This window comes from Mobula birostris, chromosome 4 (genome assembly GCF_030028105.1).
Source record: "Mobula birostris isolate sMobBir1 chromosome 4, sMobBir1.hap1, whole genome shotgun sequence".
NCBI classification, from domain to species: Eukaryota; Metazoa; Chordata; class Chondrichthyes; order Myliobatiformes; family Myliobatidae; genus Mobula; species Mobula birostris.
In genome coordinates this window covers 69,803,507-69,819,560 of record NC_092373.1, presented here as the reverse complement: position 1 = coordinate 69,819,560, position 16,054 = coordinate 69,803,507, and the positions used below count along the sequence as shown (strand labels likewise).

The 16,054-nt window shown below is 38.6% G+C and overlaps 1 protein-coding gene across 2 annotated transcripts in view; it reads left to right on the top strand.

The window, feature by feature from the left end:
* The first annotated feature begins 7,075 nt into the window (after positions 1–7,075).
* LOC140195936 (retinol-binding protein 2-like) overlaps positions 7,076–16,054 on the top strand; it is a 38,519-nt gene continuing 29,540 nt past the window's right edge. The window contains exons 1-2 of one of the 2 annotated variants that reach the window (XM_072254626.1): positions 7,076–7,229; positions 7,391–7,476. In XM_072254626.1, coding sequence (XP_072110727.1) covers positions 7,404–7,476 — 73 coding nt within the window. In that variant the 5' untranslated portion in view covers positions 7,076–7,229; positions 7,391–7,403. Of the gene's footprint in view, positions 7,230–7,315; positions 7,477–16,054 lie in introns of those variants that run through there. The other variant, XM_072254625.1, reaches the window with a different exon arrangement.

The window sequence follows — 16,054 nt, the reverse complement described above, 5'->3', positions numbered from 1 at the left end:
AGGTAGTATAATATTTGCTCAGAATTACTCTTAGTCATTTATAGACAACTAATATATGGAATTGTGCCTTAATCCAACTGAATCATAAAAGTTCATCTTTCTATAGGCAGCTCTTCGAAAACCTTCATTGCATTTGCATTTTATGATCACTGCCAAATGCTGTATGCTTCAAGCCACCAATTTTATAATCCACCACAAAACATTATGTTAATTGTGGTCTCAGAAGGAAAAACAAGGTTATTATATTGTATTATGTACAAATATAGAAGAGACCAGGAGTAGAACAAAATGTCACCAGCCTTGCAGGGAAAATGTTAGTAATAAGCTTTCAACACAATGCATGCTTTTGTCTTTTCAAATGAGCATTTTATTTTGGTAAATTCTAGTAAAAGTAAATCCAGGGCAGAAACGATGCAAGGTCTTTATTCTGTCAAGGTCAAGGTTGAGTTTAATGTCATAGGCACAAGTACATGTACGCACAGGAGTAACAAAAATCTTACTTGCAAACCACATCACATCATGTCGATCCCAAGAGTGAATTAATAGTTTGGAATTACTTGCTTTCCAACATTGCTGGCAATAAAACTGTGGCACACGTGAAGTAACATTGCGAAGAAGTTCAGTAATGCATTGAAGCAAATTGAAGTCTACTGGTAGAAGATTAAATCTGAATGAAACTATCCTGCAGTAGCACTAAATCCACACTGAACCCACTGAATGGATTTGCAGGGACCTACTATTGACAGGAGACATAAAATTAAATCTGGTCTGACCTGCATGAATGGTAAACTTGGTTCTAGTCAATTAAAATCTGAAATTGTGAATAACCAGGGAACACTTTATTCTTTGATTGGAATTGCATATTGAAGTAATCTGATGAAATGGGAATTGTATATAATGACAGTAAATGGTTTAGTGCATTGAAATTTTATGCTTAAACCAGATCTGCACATTTATCTGTAGTCAATTATTAATCCCATTTGATAATAACTTTCGGAAAACAGTAAGTGATATTAAGTGAATTGATCAAGTGTTTTGACGGATCTGTTTCAATGTGATGGGGTTTGTAGTGAACCCAAACTACAAGTAATTGTCTTAAATTAATTTATTGAAGTTGCTTTCTCCAAAACCCTGTATAAAACTATCACAAAAAAAATGTCTTACTAATTTATGCAAGGATTAAGGGCAGAACTCAATACTGCTTGGTTTAAAGTCCATAGAAGTTACATATTTACTGCAGTCGTTTTTGTTGAACTGAACTTTAGCTTTGTTTTTCTACCACTGTTGGCAATGCGGCTATGTCAAAATTTCTTATCTTCAGTTGGCAATGATCAAAGTAATCCAAATCAAGGGAGCCTCTATATTTTCTTTTTGCTTCTACACTCTTCTCATCCTCACTAACTCCTGATTTATATTGGTAGCAGGTCATGGAAACTACCCCAGTTTCTTTTCTTTTGATTACCAAACACTGTTCCAGGAACTAGATATTATCTTTGATGTTGCAAAACTGTATCCTTCTTTATATTGTAGTTAGAAGCTTACCAATGATCCCATATACAGAAATCTGCAAATCACATGGCAGCCTCTCTTTGAAATAGTATTGCAAAAGGACCTTTTCAGTACAGCAAAAAAAATTAAGAAATCTAATAGAATTTTATTTATGTTGCAAGGAGAATTAAATACAAAAATTGGTAGGTTATACTGCAGTTGTATAGCATACTGGTAAGAGCTCAACTGGAATATGGCATATGACTATTCGTCTCTTTATTTAAATAAATAAGCTGGAAACATATTTATTCAACTAAAACATGGAATGAATGGGTTATGTCAAAAAAAAATGATTGGAAAGGCCTGGATTGTCTGTGCTGGAGTCCTGAAAAATCAAAATTTACTTGACTGAAACCTATAATATTCCGAGGGTCTTGACATGGTGGATGTGGAAAGAATTCATTGTCTTGTATGGGAATCTAGAACTGAAGAATTGTTTAAAAATAAGGATACAGTGTATGTTTCCACTCCTTGAAACTGTCATTGTTTAAGCTTCTTGAAAAGCAAGAAAATGAAAGGTTGTTGGAATTGGGTTTAATATCGTCGGCTTTTGTCATGAAATTTGTTAACTTTGCAGCAACAGTACAATGCAATACTTGATAATATAGAAAAAACTGTGAATTACAGTAAGAATATATAAGTATATCAAGTAGTTACATTAAATAAGTAGTACAAATACAGAAATAAAATAAATAATGAGGTAGTGTTTGTGGTTCCTATGTCCATTCAGAAATCTGATGGCAAAGGGGAAGAAGCTGTTCCTGGATGCTAAGTATGTGCCTTCAGGTTTCTGTACCTCCTCTCCAATAGTAACAACGTGAAGAGGTCATGTCTTGGGTGGTACGGATTCTTAAGGATGAGCCTCTATTTTGAGGCACCGGTCTTTGAAGATGTCTTTGGATACTATGGAGTCTAGTACCCATGATGGAAGTGACTAATTTCAAAACTCTCTGCAGTTTACTTTGATCCTGTGCAATAACCTCCATACCAGACAGTAATACAGCTGTTAAGAATGCTCTCCATGGTACATCTGCAGAAATTTTCGATGGTTTTAGGTGACATACCAAATTTCCTCAAACTCCTTATGAAATATAACCGCTGCCTTGCCTTTTTTATAGCTGCATTGATATGTTGGGGCCAGATTAGGTCCTCAAATATATTAACACTTTGAAACTTGAAATTGCTCACTCTCTCCAATTCTGATCCCTCCATGAGGATTGGTGTGTTTTCCCTTGTCTTACTCTTTCTGAAGTCTACTATCAGCTCTTTGGTTTTTCTGACGTTGAGTGCAAGGATGTTGCTGTGACACCACGCCACTAGCTGGTATATCTCACTCCGAGACTCTACTTCTGATCCCTCTGCCAGAATCTTTCGTGTTTTCTTGACTTACCCTTTCTGAAGTCCTCACATAACCTCAATGATGCATATTCACTCAATGACGTTAACGATCTCTGGTTGTGCCTATCCATAAGCCTATTAAGTTAAAACCAGGACCAAAATGAGGCAAAACTTATTTACTTGGGGTCTTGTAAATTTTTGGGAAGCTCCACCTGGGATGCTTTGTTACTGGGTTTACAACTGAGAGCACTAGGTGTAAACAAGGTACATGGGAATATGGCAGAAAAGTGTGTTAATGTTGAAAAGCTCGAATGGCATTCATGGTAGAGGAGGTTTAAAGTATAGTATGGCTTATTGCTGCTAAAATTTTTATTGCATCAGCAAAATATGTCACATTGAGAACAACAAATTGATATGTTGATAGCGTTGTAATGTCTACATGTAAATAGCCCAAAATGGGAGTAAGATATATAAGCTGTTTCAAGAGTAAAATCAATGCTTACATAAATGGAATTCTCGCATTGCACCATAGTCTCTATGGAATTGGTAAACAAGATTTTGTCATGATGTTGCAAATTGATCTTCAATTTGATCTCTGGTTATCAATTTTTCCCAACAAATTCTAATTTAACTTTTATAGTTTAAAAGTTTCCTAGGAATTAAAGAAATCTCTGGATATATTGAGCTCAAGGAATTAACCACGTGGTACAACTTTTTAGTTAATACAGATGTTTGTAGACCAGTTTTTCATGCAATACTTCACGAGAAAATCAAATTGAAGAGGGCAGATTTATTGCACATAAAGCAAGAGCGCCCAATAAGAAACAAAAATCAATTCATATGCTCAAGATGAATACGTTTACTGTCTTTATATTGAAACAAGCAGTTCTAAAAGCGTGAGTTTCACCCAGTTGAACCAACAAGCATGGAGCTGGAACTGCTACAAAAATTGCTTCTGAGTATTTAGCTTTTGTTCCCACAGATTTCCTGCTGACTTTCATTTTCTGTTTGGATCTTTGTTTAATCAACCAGGATGCCCAACAGAACCAATGTACAGCCCTCTGGAATACATGCAAATTTTGAGCACAATGTTGCCATCAGGTCTGTAGTGTGACAGGAATTCAAAATTACAATAGTGCACTTGCTGTATATAAAACTGAGCTTACGTTAGTTTCAAAGACTCTGGAAGGATTAATTAAAGAGCCAGTATAGTGAACAATAAGGATATGAGAGCAGTTCTGCTGTTTAGTCTGCTGGGAGAAGTTCTAGCTTCCAGATTGTTCATTCTGGTGTGTTTTTGTTTTATGTACCATGACTAAGCACGAAGAACTTATTGCAAGTGCCATTATAGCCACTTTAGATTGGATGACGAGAGTGAGACACTCAAAGGCCAACACTAGCCTCAACATTCAGGAAGAACAGCAGTAGAGGAGGGAGGGGAGGGGTATGTGGGAGTTGCTGGTGGAAGCTGTATTCAACCCATAGGGTTTAAATCAAAGGTGAACCTGGACTCAGTTTACTTTTAGCCATGAAGGTGCAGTCTTTTGCAATCTTCGGCAACAAAACCTGTTGAGCCAGTTATTGCCAATATGTTCACTCCTCTCTGCAGCTTCCTCAAGGAATACCTGCAGTAGATCTAAGTCTTTAGTGTACTTTTGAACAGATTAATGAAGCCCTCCTCATCAAAATAACTACCAGTCGATTTCCTCCAATTCTCTTCGACTCGCCAGAATTGGGAGGGAAGGTGTAACCAAAGGATTGGAGAACAGAAAATTTCATACATCCTTCCACATCTACTTGCATTGATAGTGCACCGTCAGCATTGTAAAATCTTCCAAGGATATTCACAGGAGCATTACCAAAACCAGAAGATCGTAAACTTGGTCAAAAGTATATGTTTCAAGGAGTGTCAAAGTGAGAAAACAAAATATAGTGGAAGAAAGGCTTTAGGTTGGAATTTCAAGATCTTGCTCGACAGTTAAAGACACAAGTAGTGCACGCTCAGTCCTCGTTGCAGTTAAACTTCCCTACTCCCGACCTCCTTCACCTCAGCACTACTCAGCCAGCTACTGATGATGAGTTATCTGAAGCTGTACCCAGAACTGCTTGAGTCATTCCTCAGTACAACATGGTACAAACCCTCCAGCCCATGATGTTGTCAACCTACTCTAAGATCAATCTGATACTTCCCTTCTACGAAACCCTTCACTTTTTATTTAATCCATGTGCCTTTTTAATTGTCTCTTAAATGTCCCTAATGCATCTGCCTCTACCATGAGACCTGGCAGGGCATTCCACACACCTACTACTCTGTAAAAAAAAACTATCTCTGACATTGTCCCGGTACTTCCCACCAATCACTTTAAAATTATGTCCTCTTTTATTAGCCAGTTCCATCCTGGGGAGAAGTCTCTGGCTGTCCACTCCATCATTGCTTCTTATCAACATATCCACCTCTTTCAAGTCACTACTCATCTTCTTCTGCTCCAATTAGAAATGTCTAAGCTTACTCAACGTTTTCTCATTTAAGACATGTTTGTTAATCCAGGCAATATTTTGGCAAATCTCCTCTACATTTTCTCTAAAGTTTCCACATCCTTCCTATAATGAGGAAACCAGATCTGAACACGATACCCAGGTGCAGTCTAAGCAGAGATTTATAGACCTATAATGTTAGCTTGTAGCTCTTGGACTCAACTCCCCCCCCCTCCAATGAAAGCCAATATTCTTCAACACTTTATCAATTTGCCCGTCAACTTTGAGAGATCTGTGGATGTAGATCCCAAGTTCACTCTGATCCTCCACACTGCAAAGAATCCTGTCATTAACCTTATACGCCAATGCATATTTCTGAATCAGAAATGACATATGCTTGTAATTCACCTTGAAGTTGTAAAACAGTGAGTTGGTTGCAGTGTTTTACTTTATGCTGTAGACATGGAGGTTGTTCCAATGCTAGCAGTGGCTTTGAGGATGCCACTTTGCACACATGTTGGAAAGAAGTGAGAGCTGGTGACAGAGGCTGCTGCTGTCAGCCACATGTGATGCTTCGCCCTGTGTGTTTCAAACTGCTCTCATAGAGGAAAGGTGAAAGCATTGGTCGGAAGGACACATCCTGTGATATCACAGATAAGATATTTTATTGTCAGATTCGGGTAGTTTCCCACTCATTGCAGGCACGCAGGAAGCTAACTGTGCGGGCTAGGCTTTAGTGATGTTGTTTATTTTCAAAGAAGAAATTGTTGGGGCATCTTGGATGGTTTGTGACAAGTTGCCAAATCTGAATACTGGAAAGGTCTTATCAGACTTGGGCAGTGTTTGTCTCATTGGGCCTATGTTCCATAGAGTGTATTCCCAGGTTACATAGGCATGTCCTATCAGCACCTCAGAGTGTGCCTTTAACAGAGTGTGCCTGCTTTTCTCTTCTTCTGCCAATTTCTCCAGTGCTGCCAAGTAACAGTCAAGTGCTGGCCCTTACAATTGTTGAAAATGTGGAGACTGCAGTACAGTAAAGTCTCTCTAAAGTGTACTACAGGATGTTCCTTGATCTGACTGATCACCTGAAACTCCTCTTGAGGAACCTGAAGGCTGCTTCCACAGTTCCCACTTGTCTCACCCGCATGTTGTAATTGCCCTCTCTGGTAATAGGAGGACTGAGGAGCCCAGGATTCAGTGGGTACATTCTCCCCAACAAATGCCACTCTGCAGTTCCAGTGCAGCAGCTGATAGATGGCAGGTACAGCTAGCCACCACAAAATTAAAAGACCCCTGTCACTTTCTGATGTGGCTGCCTTTCTTCTTCACATTCATCTTGATTCGTGTCTTATCCTCAGTCTCTGAGCTCAAGAAAAGCTTGATAACTTGGCCAATTCATTAGTTGTGTGCTGCCTGCTGTTCAAGAAAAGGAGGATGAATTTTCTTGTCCTTAAATAAAGAGCCTCTGCTAAGTTGTAAATACAGCACTGGATTGTATTTTCTTATCCAGAAAAGTTTTTTTTAAAACAAAATTTGCAAATACATGACACAGTGGATTCAAACGTCACCTTTCATGGTGCAAGACATTTATTTGTACCTGCTGACAAGATTTACATTATGTCAGCCTAATTTATTTGTCATCAACATTCCATGAGCAAAGTCTGAGAGAGTTTTACACAGCTTCCAGACCTTCAGTGTGCAATGTTAGGAGTCTCTTAAGTTGTAGTCTTTCCTCATAGAACCATTACAAATCCTAACTGCTGAAAACAGAACAACTCTTCAGATTTAATTTTTAGGTCTGCCTTTGTTAGTAGGGCTAGTTAATCAATTTGCTATTTAATCAAAAACTAAAAGAGATTATGCAACAGGTAAAAGTCGTTTTGCTTTTTTATGTGATAATATTATCTAATCTGTTGAACTATGGACTTTCATGATAAAACTATGAACAATATAAGAGCAAGAGCACATACTATAGTTTACAGATAGATCCTCTGAAAATTTTCTTTTCCTTGAATCTCTTTTTTTGGAGGAATACTGCCAAAATGCCTGCAGATTACAATGGTACATGGGAGATGACAGAAAATAAGAATTTTGAAGGTTACATGAAAGCTCTGGGTAAGTTTTAACTGCTCTATAATCATTTATTGGCAATGACTTTTTTATTTTTTTGCATAAGATATATGCATGCAATAATGGAACTGTAAGATATAAGCTATTATAAAGCAGGAGCAGAATAACCCAGGACCTGCATGTGAATATAAGTGATGTCTGACACCAACTTTACTTAATGCCTATAATAAAAGTTCCCTTAGTTTTTGCATTTGATAGTGGAGGGATAATGGTTTGTGATTTTGAAAGGTAACACACGTAATAGCAGGTATGTTATTTGGTTTCTGTAATATGTTTGTTAGGGTTTAAATTGGATTTGAGATTATGCATCTATATATTATTTATATCACTTACTGTTTGTTGAAACATGCTGGTGTACATTGCTTTCCGTGTTTTCCAGCAAAGTAAAAGATATTCTGACAAAAAATTAACTCAACACCAAATAAATATAGCTCAATTCTTAGCATTTGGTAAACAAATCCGTACACAGCCCTCTGCGAAGTGAGAATATGCTTTCCTTTTCACTGCTGCTTGAGTTCAGACTACAAGTAATTTCTGCTTGAAGGGGAAGAACGTGATCCTGATGAAAATGAGGGGAAAAGGGAAGATTATTATTTTGAGGTCAGAGAAATTGCGTGTGTGCCTGCAATAAAGCTGGGGAGTTGGATGTGATGATATTTAAGAAATGGATCTGTGGCAAGGTAGTTAGATAGCCCTATCCCCTCACCTTTTAAATCTACTCCTCATCTTCTTTTCTCCAGTTCTGCTGAAGGGTCTTGGCCCTAAATGTCGACTGTACTCTTTTCCATAGATGCGACCTTGTCTGCTGAGTTCCTCCAGCATTTTGTATGTGCTGCTTGGATTTCCAGCATCTACAGATTTTCTCTTGTCTGTAGATAGATACGTACATTATGCTTGAGAATTGAGGCTGAAGTATAAAGCTTCAGGGTATGGTAGATAAGGAAAAATTAATGCTGAGCTAAACATTTTGCAAGTGATGGCGTGTTTAATCTGCTGAAGGTACAAATATAATGTTAACACTTTTTAAATAAGGAGAAATTCTTACAGTATAATTAAATTAATGAAATACAAAATAATCTGGGAGTCCTGGCCTGAGTAACCTGAAAAGACTACTATCAATACCGTGCCCCCATTATGTGGATCCAGTTTTAACTTCATCTAATTTACTGAAGTGAAGTTATTATGTATTTGTTGGTTACTGAAGATCTGTAACTATTGTTTTGCATGATATAGCATTAACCTCAGGGAGGCTTGCTTAGTCCACTCCTCTACTCTCTCTGCACCCACAAATGTCTAGCTAGGCACAGCTCAAATGCTATCAATATATTTAACAATGACACAGCTACTGCAGGCAGAACTTCAGGTGGTGACGAGGAGGCATACAACACAGGAACAAGATAGATCAGCTGATGGTGTTCCAGCAAAAACCTTACCTTCAACATCGGTAAGACCTAGGAATTGATAGTGGACTTTAGGTAAAGAGAAGTTGAGGGAATACATACCAGTCCAAATATGCGCTGTGTGTTTAATATCCAAACGTTACTTAAAATGTTATGATGCTATTGACTTACTTATATAACCATACAACAATTACAGCACGGAAACAGGCCATCTCTATCCTTCTAGTCCGTGCCGAACGCTACTCTCGCCTAGTCCCGCTGACCTGCACTCAGCCCATAACCTTCCATTCCTTTCCCGTCCATATACCTATCCAATTTTTCTTTAAATGATAATATCGAACCTGCTTCTGCCACTTCTACTGGAAGTTCGTTCAACACTTACTTCAAGCTCCCCTGTCCTCCCCTGATAATTGATTTATCACTATATTCATGCGAGGAAAATATGCGCTGTGTGTTTAATATTAAATTGGTTAGATAAACCCTTTTAGAAACAAAATTGAGTGTATTAGCCACTTATCACTTATATTCTGGTCATGACTAACATCCCCCCCCCTCCCGAACAGAATCACCAAAAAGAATTTGCAGGGAGAAAAATCAGCAGGTCACGATGTGCATGCGCACTGGTGCCCGCGCAAGGCTTCATGGTCATTGTAGTCTTTCAGGATAAACAAAACGTATTTGACTGCTACTCTTGTGTGTTGGCAACCCTATCCGCCCCCACCCCACCCCCCCCGGGTCGGCCAGTCCGCAAGAATATTGTCAATATTAAACCGGTCCGCAGTGCAAAAAAGGTTAGGGACCCCTGATCCAGGACATTCCCTCTTCTCATTGCTAAGGAGGAGGTACAGGAGCTTGAAGACACACACTCAAAATTCTTCTTCTTCTTCCCCTCCTCCATCAGATTTCTGAATAGATAATGAATCCATGAAGACTACTTCAATATTTTACCCTCTCTTTTTGTACTAATTACTTAATTCAATTTTCTTTATATATATATATATTCGTTATAATTCACACTTTTTATTATATATTGCATTGTAGTGTCGTTGCCAAACAGCGAATTTCACAAATATGTGCCATTGATATTAAACCTATTTCTGATTCTAAACTTGAACAGTCATCAATTCAAGACTGTGTCTGCTTTAAGGCACCACTTTAGGTTGTTTTTGCAGATTTTTGGCCTAAACATTCAACTTCATGTCAATCTTGTAACATGTCTAAGTTGATTAGTCAATGTTCATCCTAACCCATCAGAATACAAATGCAAATGTTCCAATCACAAACAAGAGAAAATCTGCAGATGCTGGAAATCCAAGCAACGCACACAAATGTTGGGAGAACTCATAGGCCAGGTGGCATCTATGGGAAAAAGTACAGTCGATGTTTTGGGCTGAGACCACTGTTGAATTCCTCCAGCATTTTGTGTGTGCTGAATGCAAATAATTCTATCAGTTTCCCATTATGAAAATAAGCTGTTTTAAATTTTGTTCTGTTTATGTATTTAAGGTAAATTAAAAGTGTTAACCTATGCTAATTTGAGAAGAGAATTTGTTCTGAATACACACAATGCTTCTATTGACTAAAATGTCCCATTTTGCATTGCTTATCTCTTTGGATTAACTGATTTCAAACAGGGAGCCAAGTTGTATTGATAGACTTGACATTATAGTTACAATGCAAAAAGTATTCACTAACTACTGCTTCATCTCCTAAATGTTCTCTAATGACAATAAATTGCTCAATCAAATGTATATTTATAAGTAAATCGATCGTACTTTTTCATCTTTTGTCTGCGATGAACATTGAGCAGAAGTGGAATCAGATCATCATTTGAAAAGGGACATGGTGAGTTCCTTTTCTCCACGCTCATTTCTCCCCTGCTGTAATGTACATTATACTATGAGCATGCTAAGCCTTTTAGAAGCTCTAGTGGCAGCAGACCTATTTCACAGGAGAAGTCTGTGAAGACTGCATGTATGTGGAGGTGTGATAATTTGTGTCAACAGTGACAAGTTGCTAGCTAGTAAAGGAGTTCTCAACCTGATTTCAACTTATAAGGATTGAAAATACATGAACAAAAAATTTTCCAAAATGTTTTATTTGCCACATATCTTCCCAATAAAGATACAGTATAACAAAACAACAATTCTGTCTTTATTTAATCAATGGTTGAAAGACGAGCCCATAATTGTCAAGATCTATTCATGATTAATCAATGGATCCTATTTTTATGATCCATAACTTGCTTCTTTTCTCATGTGATACGTAGACTCATTATCTCAGTGTCATAACTATAATTGCACTGATGGGAAAGTTCACAATGTTATTAATATCATGTAATGTCATAGCAATTTAATCTAACACCACACAAGTGGTTTAAAGACATTTTTCTGAGCTTTTGCATGAACATTTACCCAGTTAGAGCCATTCAGCTGGCCATACAGCATCAATGGAAAGAGAAACAGAGATAAGATTTCAGGTTGAAAGTGCCTTGTCAGAAGTGGAAACAATGAAGATTTTTCATGACTTCTGATGAACTTTTTTCAACATGAAGCATTGACTTTGCATCTCTTTCCACCAATCTAGTCCAATGTACTGAGTGGTTCCAGCAATTTTGTTTTCATTTTATTTTTCCAGCATATACAATTCTTTTATTTTTATTGCATAAAGATGCCTATTTTTTTTCCATAGCATTTTTAGAGTTGAGTTAGCACACAACTTAACACATCAGGTCTCATGTTATGTCTCATTCCCATGTCATTTGGTTGAGATCTGTGGGAAGCATGGGATCAAGGTGGAGATGAGTGTTTTCCTATTCCAGTGTCACATCCATAATGACTACAGTTTGAATATCCCAGTATTGAGTTGCCAAAATGAAGTATGGCCTTGAACCCTAATCCTTTGCTATGGTCACTCATGGAAGCGAACAAATATTGGATTGGCTTCCTTCATTAGCCAGATTACTTTGAAGTTTATTGTACCGCTGCAAGGTTGAGTGACTTCTGAGAGCAAATATTAAGAATATGTTTAATTTTTTCCCCCATTAATGTCATTTCCCTTTATTCCTCATAAAATACTAATTTGACCTTCTCATTAATATGAAAATTAACATTATATAAGTTGCAATTTGAAATGTAGCACAATGAACAGTAGCCAGGGAAATCTGTTCAAAAGTAAAAGAGGGTGATTTCACTTAATCTACAAAAAAAATTCTTGTTTAATGAGAATCTTTCCATCCAGGGAAGTCTTGCACAGACTAAAGTGAACTGTGCCTAAATTGCTGATTAAAGGGCAAATTTGAACAATCAGTGGCAGGTCACAAGTTTTTGCAATCATTATCCACTTAATAGTGAGAAGGGAATTTCATATTAAACTGCATTAATAATAATCTCGCAAATAAGGTCATAATTAAGTCATAGCAATATGGAAAATATATGAAAGATCTTTGCATCCAGCATACAACTATATTGGGGGCATCTTAGAAATGAAACATGAGTGAAGTAACCCATTTTACTCAATCACTTCCACTCTGGTGCGTCAGGATAAGGTACACCGGATATCGTCTCATTGCCATATTGTGGGTTCTATCCACTACCAACAGAGAGAACCCACACTTACAGAGCAGCAATATGTTAAGTGAATGTAAAACAGGGAAATATTTTCTGTTTTTGTGCCAATTGAATGGGCACCTGATCAAATATCTGAACATCTAAGGTTTATAGAGGAGATAAAATTACTTTTGGGAGACCCAGTCTTGAGTAGATATCTATAGAGCTTGGACAGCCCAAATATAAGCAAGAAAAGAAACTGCTAGGTGTTAAACTTGCGAAGAATTGCTGTGGCCAAGCATGGCAACATTCCACATCCATATCGAAGTGCCTCCCCAACTAGATTAAAAGTACTCCTTCCACTTATAAATGAGCTGGGCATTAAGTATTCAATGTGATGAGTACATGGTTATGGGAACCTTAATGAACCTATATTTCAGCCAGACGGGTCTAAATAATATGAGCTAGTATCTATTTTTAAGTGCAAAATGTGTTGTTAGAGTCAACTGTAACCCACCATGTTAAACCAACACTTATAATTTGGCCACTAAAGACGATAAGACCATAAGGCAAAGGAGCAGAAGTAGGCCATTCGGCCCATCGAGTCTGCTCCGCCATTTTATCATGAGCTGATCCATTTTATCCTATTTAGTCCCACTGCCCCGCCTTCTCACCATAACCTTTGATGCCCTGGCTACTCAGATACCTATCAATCTCTGCCTTAAAGACACCTAATGACTTGGCCTCCACTGCTGCCCGTGGCAACAAATTCCATAGATTCACCACCCTCTGACTAAAAAAATTTTTTCGCATTTCTGTTCTGAAAGGGCACCCTTCAATCCTGAAGTCATGCCCTCTCGTACTAGACTCCCCCATCATGGGAAACAACTTTGCCACATCCACTCTGTCCATGCCTTTTAACATTCGAAATGTTTCTATGAGGTCTCCCCTCATTCTTCTAAACTCCAAGGAATACAGTCCAAGAGCAGACAAACGTTCCTCATATGTTAACCCTCTCATTCCCGGAATCATTCTAGTGAATCTTCTCTGTACCCTCTCCAACGTCAGCACATCCTTTCTTAAATAAGGAGACCAAAACTGCCCACAGTACTCCAAGTGAGGTCTCACCAGTGCCTTATAGAGCCTCATCACATCCCTGCTCCTATACTCTATTCCTCTAGAAACGAATGCCAACATTGCATTCGCCTTCTTCACTACTGACTCAACCTGGAGGTTAACTTTAAGGGAATCCTGTATGACGACTCCCAAGTCCCGTTGCATCTCAGAACTTTGAATTCTTTCCCCATTTAAATAATAGTCTGCTCGTTTATTTTTTCTGCCAAAGTGCATAACCATACACTTCCCAACATTGTATTTCATTTGCCACTTCTTTGCCCATTCTTCCAATCTATCCAAGACTCTCTGCAGACTCTCCATTTCCTCAGCACTACCGGCCCCTCCACCTATCTTCGTATTGTCAGCAAACTTAGCCACAAAGCCCTCTATTCCATAATCCAAATCGTTGATGTACAATGTAAAAAGAAGCGGCCCCAACACTGATCCCTGTGGAACACCACTGGTAACCGGCAGCCAACCAGAATAGGATCCCTTTATTCCCACTCTCTGCTTCCTGCCAATCAGCCAATGCTCTATCCACGTATGTAACTTTCCTGTAATTCCATGGGCTCTTATCTTGTTAAGCAGCCTCATGTGTGGCACCTTGTCAAAGGCCTTCTGAAAATCCAAATATACAACATCCACTGCATCTCCCTTGTCTAGCCTACTGGTAATTTCCTCAAAAAATTGTAATAGGTTTGTCAGGCAGGATTTTCCTTTAAGGAATCCATGCTGAGTTCTGCCTATCTTGTCGTATGCCTCCAGGTACTCTGTAACCTCATCCTTGACAATCGACTCCAACAACTTCCCAACCACCGACATCAAGCTAACAGGTCTATAATTTCCTTTTTGCTTCCTTGCCCCCTTCTTAAATAGCGGAGTGACATTTGCAATCTTCCAGTCCTCCGGAACCATGCCAAAATCTATCGACTTTTGAAAGATCATCGTTAATGCCTCCGCAATGCCCACAGCTACTTCCTTCAGAACACGAGGGTGCATTCCATCTGGTCCAGGAGATTTATCGACCTTTAGCCTATTCAGCTTCCTGAGTACTTTCTCTGTCGTAATTGTGACTGCGCACACTTCTCTTCCCTGCCACCCTTGAGTGTCCGGTATCCTGCTGTCTTCCTCAGTGAAGACTGATGCAAAATACTTGTTCAGTTCCTCTGCCATCTCCTCATCTCCCATTACAATTTCTCCAGTATCATTTTCTATCGGTCCTATATCTACTCTCACCTGTCTTTTACTCTTTATATACTTGAAAAAGCTTTTAGTATCCTCTTCGATATTATTTGCTAGTTTCCTTTCATAGTTAATCTTTTCTCTCTTAATGACCTTCTTGGTTTCCTTTTGTAAAGTTTTAAAGACTTCCCAATCCTCTGTCTTCCCACTAATTTTTGCTTCCTTGTATGCCCTCTCCTTAGCTTTAACTTTGGCTTTGACTTCTCTTGTCAACCACGGTTGCATCCTTTTTCCACTCGAAAATTTCTTCTTTTTTGGAATATACCTGTCTTGCACATTCCTCATTTCTCGCATAAACTCCAGCCACTGCTGCTCTGCCGTCTTTCCCGCCAGTGTCTCTATCCAGTCAACTTTGGCCAGTTCCTCTCTCATGCCACTGTAGTTTCCTTTACTCCACTGAAACACCGACACATCAGATTTCGGCTTCTCTTTTTCTAATTTCACAGTGAACTCAATCATGTTATGATCACTGCCTCCTAAGGGTTTCTTCACCTCAATCTCTCCAATCACCTCCGGTTCATTACACAATACCCAATCCAGTACAGCTGATCCCCTAGTGGGCTCAACAACAAGCTGTTCTAAAAAGCCATCTTGCAGACATTCTACAAATTCTCTCTCTTGAGATCCAGTGCCGACCTGATTTTTCCAATCTACTCGCATGTTAAAATCCCCCACAATTATCATAACACTGCCCTCCTGACAAGCCTTTTCTATTTCCAGTTGTAATTTGTAGTCCACATCCCTGCAGCTGTTTGGAGGCCTATAAATAACTGCCATCAAGGTCCTCTTACCCCTGCTATTCCTTAGCTCAACCCATAAAGATTCTGCACCTTCCGATCCTATATCACCTCTTTCTAATGATTTAATATCATTTCTTACCAATAAAGCCACGTCTCCCCCTCCCCCTAAAGAAGCCTTTTACTTCATGTAGACAAAATGACCTGGAGTTATCCATACAGAAATAATCAGATGAAAATTGGTAAGGAGACAATGGAAGAAATATTAGAAAGAGTATCCAAAAGCATGAACAAAGAGTTAAGTCATAGGTCAGAATATAAACAAGTACAGAAAAGGAGTTTAGGGAGTCATTTTTAGTATCTTGAGACTAGTCCTGATGACATTGATCCATTTGTGGAATAGTGGGAATGTGAGTTACACATAGACCCAAAGCTCATGATTATACACAGAATAACCTGGTGCATCCTCGGTTACATTTTTCACAGGAGCTAGTGGTATGCAGAGAATGGCAGAACAGAA